Source organism: Silurus aristotelis (genome assembly GCF_946808225.1).
Source record: "Silurus aristotelis genome assembly, chromosome: 10".
In the NCBI taxonomy this organism is placed as follows: Eukaryota; Metazoa; Chordata; class Actinopteri; order Siluriformes; family Siluridae; genus Silurus; species Silurus aristotelis.
In genome coordinates, this window is record NC_139583.1 from 24,392,441 (window position 1) to 24,405,057 (window position 12,617).

The following is a 12,617-nucleotide window of genomic DNA, read 5'->3' on the forward strand; positions in this document are numbered from 1 at the left end:
CTATTATCTCTATATAATCATAATTCTATATAATTGTAGCATATTCTAGTTGATGCTATCTGCACTGTGTATTCTCTTGGGTACTGTTGTAATGCAATGTACACATCTCAAATGTACACACACACACACACACACACACACACACACACACACACACACACACACACACACACACACACACACACACACACACACACATTTCTTGACATAAATTGTGCTGAGCATACATCTCGCACATATTAATATTTTTCTTTTACATGTATAGATCTTTATATAGATATATTTTTATCTGTCTGTCTGTCTGTCTGTCTGTCTGTCTGTCTGTCTGTCTGTCTGTCTGTCTGTCTGTCTGTCTGATATAAGTCTAATAATCATGTGTATAACTTGGTTTTCTGTTTGATAATAAATTAATGATTAAAAGTGATCATTTATCTACATGTGGCTGATTTCATCACTCTTTCATAGGAATACAGTCACAGTTATCAATCTTTAAGACATGTTAAATAAACCCCCAGAGATACAATATTCAATATGCTTCAGTTTATTTTAATGCCACTTAAAAAAAAAACTAACAAATGAAAAACAAGAAATGATGGTCATACGAAGAGATCCAGACATTTTAGCACACTCAGGGTTCACAGCCTATGCAACGAAGTAAAAAGTCCTTCTCAATTTTATTTGTAAAGGGCTAATAAGATAGTGAGATAGTAATAGAAATTGAGAAAGATAAATATAAGGAGTATGCTGTTACAGCCCCCAAGAGCCACTGACACTGAAAAAGATACACACGAGATCATACGAATTGCTCAAAGTCCAGGACTGGTGGTCATGTGAGGGGGATAAAATGTTCTGTACTACAGAACTAGCATCCCTGAACCTAAAATATGCCAACCAGTTCAGTCCAAATACATTTCCAACACACATTTTCTGTCACTAAAATACACATAGATGTACAAATATCAATAAGGGGCTGGTTTGAATTCATCCGAAGTCCTTTGTCGATGTGACTAATAGAGACATAATTAAATGCATATTGTTTTTCTGTTTTAATAAGAGTAATCACTATTGTTTGTTTGGATTTTTTGGTATTATTTTAAAAAAGACCATTGTGAATTTGACAAAGGCAGATCAGGAAATCAAAGAGACACAAAGCTTCATCGATGAGAACATATCCACTAAGGCAAAGCCTTGAATTCACCCACATCATGACACTATTAAACATTACAAAAAGCCATTTTTTTGCAGGTTAGCCGCTGTGCTACATGCCAGTGTTGCCCAGATAATCAATCTCAAAATCTATATTGCATTCAAAAATGCATAAAAAAAACTAACCACCAAAAACAATCACTGCAGCAATGTTGGCTTCTGAATTTCATCTGAATATCTATTTGAATATCTGAATCCCCACCATGCACCATTCCCAATGCAATACCCATATTAGTGTTGGTCGCATCTAGTAACGGATACAGTAACACTATATTTTGGCTTAAGAATAACAAAAGCACCAACAGCGTACAGCATGAGCACCAATGGCAGCAGATTTCTAAATTCTGCATGCAGTAACGCGACGTCTCGTACCCTTGAGACATCACAGAGGACGCAATCTGTATTTTCTGAGCTAATGTTAAACTTCAAGCTCGTTACTTTTACACACTGTGCCTGTGTTTGACATTTTGTGCAATATCTGTCCATCCTGGTCATCACACATACACAAAAAAATACCTGTGCTATATGAATGCTAAAATCTCACTTTCTACATTAGAAAGTGCTTTTATGTCCGTTTACAGACTGAAAGTTTTAATCACAGAGCCAGTCGAAGATGATCTCGGTATCATCATGCATTATGGTGCAGTATTGAAAACCTCACATTTTTTTTTTCTGAGATACATTCTATAAAATAGAATGCACAAATAAAGAGAACATTAAACAGCTGCTTTGTAAACTCTGTATCAAGATCATCCCTGATCTTCTATCCTGCTTGTTTAAAATGTTGCACATATGAGGGTGAAAAAAAGCATATACATGTGTGCATGTGTTTGCAACTTCACATTGGACAGTACACACTGGAATGTTGAAAACAATCCAGAAATATTCCTGGATTATTTCTTCATATTGCTCAAACCACAACCTTCCAATAGGAATTTCTGCACATTGAGACATTTCATATCTTCACTTGGTTTTATTGGTTTTTTTTTTCTTCTTATATTTGTTTTTTATTTAATTGCTATCCAGTGTGTTTTGTCCACAGGGGTTGTTATGGCTGAGAGACGACTATGGGACCAACCTCACACTGACAAAGAACAAAAAATTTTAAAAATAAAATAAAAAGCAAAAAGCACAGTTTCACCTCTAGAAACCCATGATACATATCGACCATTATATGCACCACAGAATACACTCATCATACATATCATGTGTTTTTATATATAGAACATATAAATACACAGCAATAGAGCAAAGGCAGTGACAATGCTTCTCATATTGAAGGAAAGGCGGGCTATTATTGTATATCATAATATACTTTTTTGTTCTTTTAGAAAAATATCTATGTTAAAACCAAAACCAGCCACACCAAGCTCACCCTCTTTTTTTTTTTCTTCATTAACAAAAATAACCATTTTACATTTCTGCACATTCATACATTACAATCATTGTACATATATATATACACAGTTAATATGTATATATATATATTTATATATTTATATATATATATATATGCATACATAATATAGAGCATTTTAGGTTACTTTATAGGACATATAAAAGGTTCATAGTGCACAACATGTCTTTTTAGTTGCCAAATGTAAGATAACAATAAAAAAAGAATAACAATACTTATTACAATAAGACAACAGTAACAGAGTAAAAAGGAGCAAAGCTCCACAAGGTTCCTCCATTTGGCAGCAACGACAGTCAAAAAGCGAGAGAAAAGCATAACGAAAAAAAAAGAAAAAAAAAAGAATATTATATATATATATATAATATATATATATATATATATATATATATATATATATATATATATATATATATATATATATATATATATATTTATTTATATATATATATATATATATATATATACCCTCAACTAAAAAAAATATATAAAAAATGATATTTAACAAATTCACAGGAAAAAACTTTTTCACGACTCCTTTTTGTCTTCCTTAATCTGTCTTGACCCACAGTTGTGCTTTCTCACCAAGTTAAAGAAAGGAATAAACTGGAGAAGCAGCTTCAGTGATGCTCTTTCACAATTGCCTGCTGAACTGTTACCCAAAGACAACATCCAGCCACAAAGAGGCCTTTTATCCCAAATTCTAGAGAGGTTAATAACATTTTAAAAGGCGTTTTAACTATACTATGTAACAAACTGTAATAAGCACTGACTGAAATAAAAAACTGTGCCACTCACAATAAGATCAGTTTTTCAACATGTAACGTTCGTTTAAGCCACTTTTTTTCCAGGTCAAAGCTAATACTATTGCGGATAGAAACAGACGAAAAGCCACTGAAAACAGTCTTCGATAAAGGGAGTTGGCATAGGGTTGTAAAAAATGGTCTGTAGAAGATAACGGTAAAGAAATGGCATTTGGCAGGACACTAATTAAGTGCTTTTTTGTGTGGCTTTTTTTTTTTTTGCTTTTCCTTACTCCAGGGCATGAAAATAAATCTATCTCTAAAAGCTTCTCCTTAAGCATAGACCTTTTAAGTCCTTTTCTATGTCTATCAGGTCCATTTCCAGATCTTCAAAAAAGCAAAACGGAACACAATGCCTGCTCTGAAATGCCATTCACTCCTGGTGTGCTGTAGCTTGTACATTTGCCTGGTTTCTTTTCTTTTTCTTTTTCTTTTTTAATCCTGCTTTTCCTCTGTGCAGTGTGGCAGTCGGTCCATGCTGGAGGGAAAAAGGGGGCTTGTCTGTGGTGCTGGGGTGGCCCGGCCATCAATCAAGGTTCCACGGGCTTTCAGGGTCCAATGGGCTCTCATGGGCTGAAGGCTTCACAGAATACCAGAGGCACATAGAGACAGAAGAGAGGAAAAACAGATGGGCAGATGGACGATGCAGGAGACAAGAAAAAGAGATAGATAGTGATTTGATTGACTGATTGATTGATTGATTGATTGACTGTAGATAGAAATGATGTCCCTCATTATTTAAAAGTCCCGGCACAACGATAGAGAAGGAAGCAAAGGATTAGATGGAGGATGATGTGTGCAGACGTGGGTGGATTACGGGTTTTTGCCTATGAAAAATACTAAAGCCACAGTCCCTTTTTTCAGCTCAGACAAATACATTGTGCAGAGGATCAGCATGAAAAGGGAAAAAAAGAGCTCAAACACCAGCAGTGAGTAAAAGCAACAGGTGAGAAAGGAGAAAAAAAGAAACCAAGAGAGAGAGAGAAAAAGAGAGAGAAAGAGAAAGAGAGAGGGCAGGAGGAGATGAATATAACTAAGTGCATTATTAGGTGTCATAAGTGCGTATGTGATGGGGTTTGTCACAGGTGCTGACTCATTTTTGATACTACATAAGCAACCAGTGCAAAAACCATTCAGCTGGAGTGATGAGACTGTCAGATTTTTTTTTGCAATAAATATAAATGTAAAACGTAGATATGCAATAACAAATGGTCTCGAAAATTGGCAAAGAGGCTAAGCACATTTACTGTGCTGCGCATGCTAGTGAACTGAACGATTGCGGTGTGTGTGTGTGTGTGTGTGTGTGTGTATGTGTATGTGTGTATGAAAAAGGGCAAAAGAGGAAAGGAGAGGTCAGGGCATTCAGAGTGCGAGAAGTGAGGGCGAGTTCATGGAGTCAGAGGATTGCTCGCTGCTGCTGGTTCGCTGGTTAGCACTGGCCCCGCAGGCTCCCTCTGGGTAGGTGAACACAAATGAAGATGTGTATGAGGGGTTGTGGCTGCCAGCGTCAGGGTTACCGCCACAGTCGGCGACAAGGCACGGGCCACCCGGCGCCGGCTGGCTCGGCCCATAGAAAGAACTAGAAAAGGCTACCTCCTGCATCATCTCTTGCTGCTGCTGCTGCTGTGGCGCTGGCTGCTGCTGCGGCGCTGGCTGCTGGTGGTGGTGGTGGTGATGGTGGGAGGAGTAAGGTGGAGGCAGGTAGAACGAGTCCTCCTTCACAGTCAAGCCCACCACTGACACAGAAGAAGATGGAAGCGGAGGAGGCGCTGATGTCTGTTGCTGCTCCTCCTGGTAAGGGATTTTGCAGCTCGGCTGATGGGTGATGAGAACAAACTCCAGGCGCTCCTTCTCCTTCTGCAGCTCTGAGATCTCAGCCTCGAGCTCAGCCTTCTCCTCCTCCAGTATGTCGGTTTCCTAGAAAAATGAAGATGAGTGAGAGTGAGAGACACTGAAAAACAGATCTATTTTTATTTGTGTGTAAAATAGTGATTTTATTTCGGTCAAAATGCTTTATTAGATGCTGGAGCAGATGTATAAGATCTGTGTAACTTTCCTCATATAATTCAGTTTAACAGAATTTTTGTTCGTTTAACAACACAAATCTGGATGTAGATTTAGATCCTTAATACACCAGAGGTGACAGAAAAACTTGATAGGAATAAAAACAAGGATAAAACCTTTAAAGAATCCGGATTGAAAAGTGAACTTAATCAGAGAGTAACACAAGGTTGTGTGATTATTAAATTATGAAGTATTATATTGAAATGATAAATTATTCTTAATAGCTCTATACCGTAAAGTCAAAGCACTAAAAGCGTTTAAAGGATGCTCAGTTTGAGCATTAGGTACAAATCAACAGAGTGAGATTTGAACTGAATAATTGCATAAATAATAACCATTATTATAGGTCACATACTACATCACCATAACACTTACCATGCTGTGATTAAGATAATGCTTGTATATCTAAGAAGAATAGCCTTTATTTGTCACATACACATAACAGAACAGTGAAATTATAATTTTTGCATATCCCAACTTGTTCGGAAGCTGGGGTCAGAGCGCAGAGGGTTAAGGGCCTTGCTCAAGGGCCCAAGAGTGGCAGCTTGGAGATACCAGTGCTTCAACCCCAAACCTTTCAATCAGTAACCCAGCACCTTAACCACTGAGCTACCACTCTCACTCTGACCAAGTTTACTTACACGATGGATATGGTCAAATAAAGTTATGATTTATTTTATGCTCACCGACTGCAGCCTGTCTGTAAGCTCACGCCGTCGATTGCGGCACTTCGCGGCAGCCAGTTTATTTCTCTCTCTCCTCACACGCCTCTTCTCCTCCTCCTCTGGGGTCAGCTGGAAAAACGGATAAAAGAAAACAGGTTCAATATTTGCATATGTGTATTATAAAATCGTATCCAGACATGCACAAGAAGCAAAAATAAAATCCTAGATGAATACAAACTGTTCAGTTCAACCTGCTTACCGTTTCGTCACGTGTACGCCTGCGGCTCCGTGACTGGCGCACTGGACCTGGAATGTCCGAGCTAGGAGGGGTAAAGCCCGAGCCAGAGGAGAAGCTTGGCCCTGGCATGTCGTATGGGTCCAGGGCCACCGACTGGGTCATTGTGGTCGTACCTGTACCACTCTGTCCTGGTGCCACAGAGGAGATGAGGGTGGGTTGCACCATCCACTGCAGGTCCTGACTTGTGGTGATGGCAGTCACTGTAGGAACAAAGGAACCAGGCATGTCCACCCCTGGAGCGCTGCTCACTGGCCCGCCACCCACTCCTACACCTCCAGTGGCAGATACACACTCCTAGGAAACATTAGGATCAGGATTAGTGTGATCTAGATTAAGCTCTAAATAATCATATAGGTATAACAGAATGCTGCTGGTTTGTACCAATATTCTTTGCTATTTCCATTATTCTTTCTGAAACAACACTTCCGTTGTTGCAGTTCAGCATAAACCAATAAACAAAGCAAAACAAAAGAATATTTAATAGGCTATCTACACCTGCATTGTCAAGATATACACTGTTTCATTAAATAGGTTTAAATGAACACTTCTACACATAATGGAGTTCCCTATACACTATGACCAGCCTGATGAATGCAAAATTTTTGCCTAGTTTATACACAAGACAAGAAAATGTAATTAAAGAATTGTTTTAAGAAATTTGCAACAAAGAAAACAAGCTTCAGCCAATAATGTACATTAATGTACAACATATAAAAATATATATTTTATTGACTATTAAAATTATGTAAAAGAGTACAGCCCATGTCCTATCAAATAATAATGTTATTGCAATGCTGTTATTACAATGTTATTACTGCTCTATATCATGGCTGTTAAGGAACAGGTTTTAATAATAATATTATTTAATATAAAACCTTGTGCCCAATGCAGTGCTGTATATGCTATGAACATATGAGCAATAAGGATAGTGTTTTTAGATTTTGGTGATTTAGTTACAGGCTGTTTTATTAAACGTTCATTAATATTTATTATTTTATTGGTTTAATATTTCGCATAGTGTGTTATCTTTAGAATTCTATTATAATAGCATTCTAATAATTATTATTAGATTCAGGACGCACAATCCGTGCCGTCTCGCGTCTTTATTTAGAAGCGGAGGCTGTCGGTGATGCCCGGAGCCCAGGCACCTCCCGAGCGCGCGCGCGCGCCCCAATTTCGGGGCGGGCTCGTTTAATATTCATCCACGCTGCGGCGTGTCAAGCAAGAGATTCCGCGAGCGTCAGCCAATCAGCGCGCTCCGGCTCTCCGACAGCCCCGCCCCCCTCTCTGTCACGGCCCGCCTCCGCCGTCACTCCCCCTCCCTCCGCCTCCCTTCAGTGCTTCTCTTAGCAACGCGACGTAACACTCCAAAATAGAACGCATTGACGTCACGTCGAGGCCAGAGCGACGAGGAGGGATCCGGAGAGCGGAGCGAGGGGGCGGGGCTTAGCTCGGGCACGTAGAAGAGGTTCCACCGCTGTAATCCAGGGAGCCGCGTGTTGGCGCACGCGCGCGCACTGCTACCAGACTTCATTGCACTCGGACTACATTCTGAGAGCAAAGTTTCTTTATATTTATATATTATATATATCGTATATTATATTATATATAATAATGTATAATAATATAATGTATATATATATATATATATATATATATATATATATATATATATATATATATATATATATATATATATATATATATATATTTTTTTTTTTTTTTTTTTTCTCGTACGGTTCCATAGCGAGCACCGAGCACAATGCCAGGTCATGCATGCAGTAAGGAAACTCAAAGGACTTACTTGTGGTGCAGTGGTGGTGGAGGGGCTCCCAAAGGAGTCCACCGAAGACAGGTACTGAGATTCGACCGACGGAGAGGAACTTCCACGGGAGCCGCTGTCCGGGTCTCCGGGGAACCCCTGGAACATCTCCCCGGCCGAGCCGAGCGGAAACGAGAAAGCGCTCGCTCCCGGCGAAAATGGCACGTCACCTGGCGCGCAGGGAGAACATTTATGCGTTCTGAATATTTATGCTTTCTGAGCCTCATCATTACAATGCACTTTAGCGTGAACGCATGCAACAGAGATCCCTCAAAACTCTGTACACGGTTATACATCATGACATGATTTCAGCGCCTTACCGTAACAAGATTTACTCGGAGAGTCAGTCAAGAAGCTTTTCGTGTCTTTCCAAAAAAGTTGCATGAAGATGGCAATCCAGTTCTGCGCAGGAGAAGGAAAAAAAAAACAAGTTTACAACTCCAAAGCGGAGAAAGTCCAAGAGCCAAATAAATAAATCCGGTTAAGGTTCCTTTATTTCGAGGCGTGCATTTTTATAAATCCATGAAACGTGAAGAGATGTCCTCAGAAGATGTTCTTCTCAGCGGTAATAAGCAGTGTTCGGAAGCCGGCGTCTCTCGTCCTCTGAGCGCAGCCATCTGAATTCGCTTTGTAAAGTAGAGTTCTGTCTCCGCCCCTCACTGGAGTTCCGCTGACGTACGTGCCCATATATGGTTCATGGAGCGGTGTTTTTGTTTTTTGGTATCCTAGGCGATGACGTGTAGGGATTCCCTCACCCGCAGATTAAAAAAAAGTCGAACTGTCGAGAATAGCAGTTTACTATAGCTTTCACAGGAGATATTTTCGATTGCATGTATTCTTTTTAAAAATAGAGACGAGAGGGAAAGACACTTAGACTTATCTCTGGGCGCAAATGCGTCAAAGAAAAAAAATAAAGGTTTCGGCATGTATGTTATTTTTTTATTGCTTGTATGATATCTGTTGCCACGGAAGGTGTTTGTCAAGCAAACAAATATATATATATATACATATATGAAGATTGCATACACATATATGACCATGTTTGTCATGAAAAAAGATCTATTATATAAGCAACTGCATTAAATACAACACTGTGTGGATTATATGAATCGTAATAATAGTATTTATGATAATAATAATTCTTGCTTTTTTATTCACATGGTGTCTTACAAATATAAAAAAAAATATAAAAAGATATAGTCACATCATGCAAATGTTCACTGCAAAAAAACTGAAGAAAACGATATATATATATATATATATATATATATACACACACACACACACACACACACACACACACACACACACACACACACACACACACACACACACACACACACACACACACACACAGCAGGGCTATATGGTTTGTCATGCAGGTGACAGAAGGGCTTGTGGATATGTGCTTTAGATGAACACAAACTCTCCATTATAAACTTTCTCATGGGCCTCATGGAATCCCTGATGGTGTAATATTAGAGCCAGACGTGGTTTTCTAACTGTCCTGGGAAAATAAATAACTTTTACTGCAACAACAACAACATAAACAACAAACAGAAACCCTGAAATGAAATGGTGATGCTGATAATGGTAACATATATCATCATCTTTACTATGATCATTAATAACAACAATAATAATAATAAAAACACCAATAACAATAATAAACAACAACAATAACAACAACAACAACAATAATAATAATAATAATAATAATAATAATAATAATAATAATAATAATAATAATAATAATAATAATAATAATGACAACGATGATGATTATGCAGTTAAAGGAGATCTGGAAGCAGATCATCATTCTTATAATGACCGTCATAATTCATCATCACGGAGGACCTTATACTTATTATCTTCATTTTCATCATTAATAATAATTACAATAATATTAATGATGATGATTGGGATGCAGTTAAAGCAGAACTCGAACCAAATATTCTCATAGTCTCCATCATAACGCATCATCAAGAAGGACCTCCTCCTTATCATCATTCCTCATCATCATTATAACTTCTTACATCAGCCTTCACTGAATACAGACATTTCTGACCTAACAAAAGCCGAACATGCCGGAAATCCACAATGCTCCTTTTGTTTGCGTGTACATGAAGCCATGTGCAGCACTTCAGAAATGAATAGAAAGTTTCATTCATACTTTGCCCCCCTGTGCTGCTCGACCACGTGAGTTGCCTGGGATCGGAAATGGGAAGCAGGAGAGAGGGGGGAAAGCAAGAGGAAATTACAGGAGAGCTCTTTTGTGAGTCGAAAGAAAATACGAGGCTGAACGAAAATGTCAACACTGAGGACGACAACAATTAGTCAGCAGGATGACGTCACGGCCGGGGAACGTACTGTTCTGTCCAGCGGCAGGTAGGAGAAGATCTCCACTACTCTAACCAGCATGACTAACAACGACGTGCATGACTTTCACCAGGAATATCTCTCTCTCCGCACAATCAGCCACAAAACCCTCACCGATGGTGAAGATCTGCCGACCTGGGGCTACGTCAGAACATAAAAGCGCATCATAGATCCTTATGTGTGATGCAGAGGAAGCAGAAGGATCTGAGACAGCAGTACGAAGGTTTCTCAGCTGCTCTTCATATTATATTGTTCATTATAAAGATAGATCTTCTGTACTACTGATTAGAAGGTCGAGGCTTCGAGTACCACAAGCGCCAAGCCGATGGGCCCTTGAGCAGGGCCCTTAACAAGGATCAGATCGGATCAGAGCACAAGGTAATCTCTGGAGCAAAGAGGGTTAAGTGGCCCTGCTCAATGGCCCACCGGCTTGGCAATTGTTTTTTTCTCTTATTTTAGCTGTATCTTTGCATAAAAATATAAAAATAAATAAATAAATACAAAATACAAAATGCGTTTAATTTATTTTGGTCCATCCAAGTGCAATTCTACAATAAAATAAAACGCCATAAATATTTTCGCATTTTATGCGCCTATTTATTTATTTATTTATTTATTTATTTATTTATTTATTTATTTATTTATTTATTTATTTATTCATTTATTTATTCATTCATTCATTCATTCATTCATTCATTTGTATCCATAGTAAGTGCACTATGAGTCCCCATGTGCTGCTCCTTACAACCCAGAAATCTGCACATGTGTATGTTCAGGCGGTGTACGTCGTCATGGAAACGCCGTTCCGGCACGTCTGACGCCACGACGTCATGACGAGTTAGGCTTTTTTTGTTTTCGTTGCGCGGCAACCGTGTCCCGTGGCAACCCTCGGGCCGCGCGCGCGCGCAACACACACACACACACACACACACACACACACACACACACACACACACACACACACACACACACACACACACACACACACACAAACAGCTTCGCGCGTCGACGGCACCCGAACGGAGCTCACCAGTGTTACGTAGTGCACTAAACATGGCGGCGGAGGCCCGTTGCTTGTCGCGCCCTGTGTAGTGCGCTTGCAAAGGGAGCAATGAGTTATTGGGCACTGCGCCACAGGAGGGATTGGCAGACACGGAACCTCTCGTCGCCTCGTCTTCGCGAGTATTTTCGCGAACCGAACGCGGATCTTTTTCTTTTTCTTTCTTATTTTTTTTTTAAATAGAAAGTATTTAGTAAAAGTTATTAATTTGAAATAAATGCATTACTAGATGTTTTTTTTTTTATAGCTAACTGGATTTTTAGCACGCTTTAACCTTTGCACTACTTGGAAAGCGTTCTCCTGGAGGCTGAACTGGTCTGCTTACTGCTAAAAAGTGATCTGGTTTAGATCATATTATATATTAATCACATATTTGTGCAAGAAAACGGGGATCTTTTGCTTTAATTTCAGATTGAACATTGAGTTCAGTATGGGTTGTTTTAGTTTTTTTTATTTCGAAGCACTGACCTGCAGCTATTCGTGTATTGACAACTTCACACAATGCAATAAAGTTCAATTCAGTATGATTACTTTTATTTGTGTCGCTCTTTTAACAATGCACATGATCCCAAAGCAGCTTTACCATATCTGTCTGAAATATCTGTTCCATAAATTACTGATAAGTATTCAACAATAACTAAAATAAGTCCCTTTTTCTCATTACTATGGGAAATGTAAAATCTGAACACAGTAAATGCTCCAGGTACAGAGAGGTATGGGGGGAAATATACAATGAAAAAATTCTTTATTTTTTATTTTGCAAACATTTATTTCATAATAATAATAATGAGCAGAAATGTCTCTTCTTTTAGTGCTCGGTGGACACGTATCAGTGATTTATGGCACGACTATTTAATACAGATATAGTGGACCTCATTAACACCAAAACATCTAATCAGATGAAAT

General features: G+C 38.8%; 1 protein-coding gene and 1 long non-coding RNA gene across 4 annotated transcripts; one reads left to right on the forward strand and one right to left on the reverse strand.

Annotated features, from left to right (window-relative positions):
- Positions 1–525: 525 nt before the first annotated feature.
- On the reverse strand, positions 526–8,898 carry fosb (FBJ murine osteosarcoma viral oncogene homolog B). Of its 3 annotated transcripts, none has more exons than XM_083553077.1 (6): positions 8,593–8,898; positions 8,255–8,442; positions 6,412–6,744; positions 6,174–6,281; positions 5,017–5,340; positions 526–4,003 (listed from the first exon to the last, which is right to left on the reverse strand). In XM_083553077.1, exons 1-6 carry the CDS (start codon positions 8,654–8,656, stop codon positions 3,950–3,952), a joined length of 1,071 nt encoding a protein of 356 aa, XP_083409203.1. In that variant the 5' UTR covers positions 8,657–8,898; the 3' UTR covers positions 526–3,949. The 3 variants fall into 3 exon arrangements, with proteins under 3 accessions (XP_083409203.1, XP_083409202.1, XP_083409201.1); XM_083553076.1 differs by having other exon boundaries at positions 526–4,877; XM_083553075.1 differs by having other exon boundaries at positions 526–5,340.
- Positions 8,899–10,215: 1,317 nt separating this feature from the next.
- On the forward strand, positions 10,216–12,235 carry LOC310732577. The gene is made up of 2 exons (XR_014535510.1): positions 10,216–10,660; positions 10,751–12,235. It is a non-coding gene; the product is annotated as an uncharacterized lncRNA (long non-coding RNA).
- The last annotated feature ends 382 nt before the right edge of the window (positions 12,236–12,617 follow it).

Excerpts from the sequence above, each read along its gene's own strand:
- fosb (XM_083553075.1), bottom strand. The coding sequence starts at position 8,656 with ATGCAACTTTTTTGGAAAGACACGAAAAGCTTCTTGACTGACTCTCCG. Across the intron at positions 8,443-8,592 it reads TCCGAGTAAATCTTGTTACG|GTGACGTGCCATTTTCGCCG; the intron begins GTAAGGCGCTGA and ends CCTGCGCGCCAG. Across the intron at positions 6,745-8,254 it reads CCACCACCACTGCACCACAA|GAGTGTGTATCTGCCACTGG; the intron begins GTAAGTCCTTTG and ends AATGTTTCCTAG.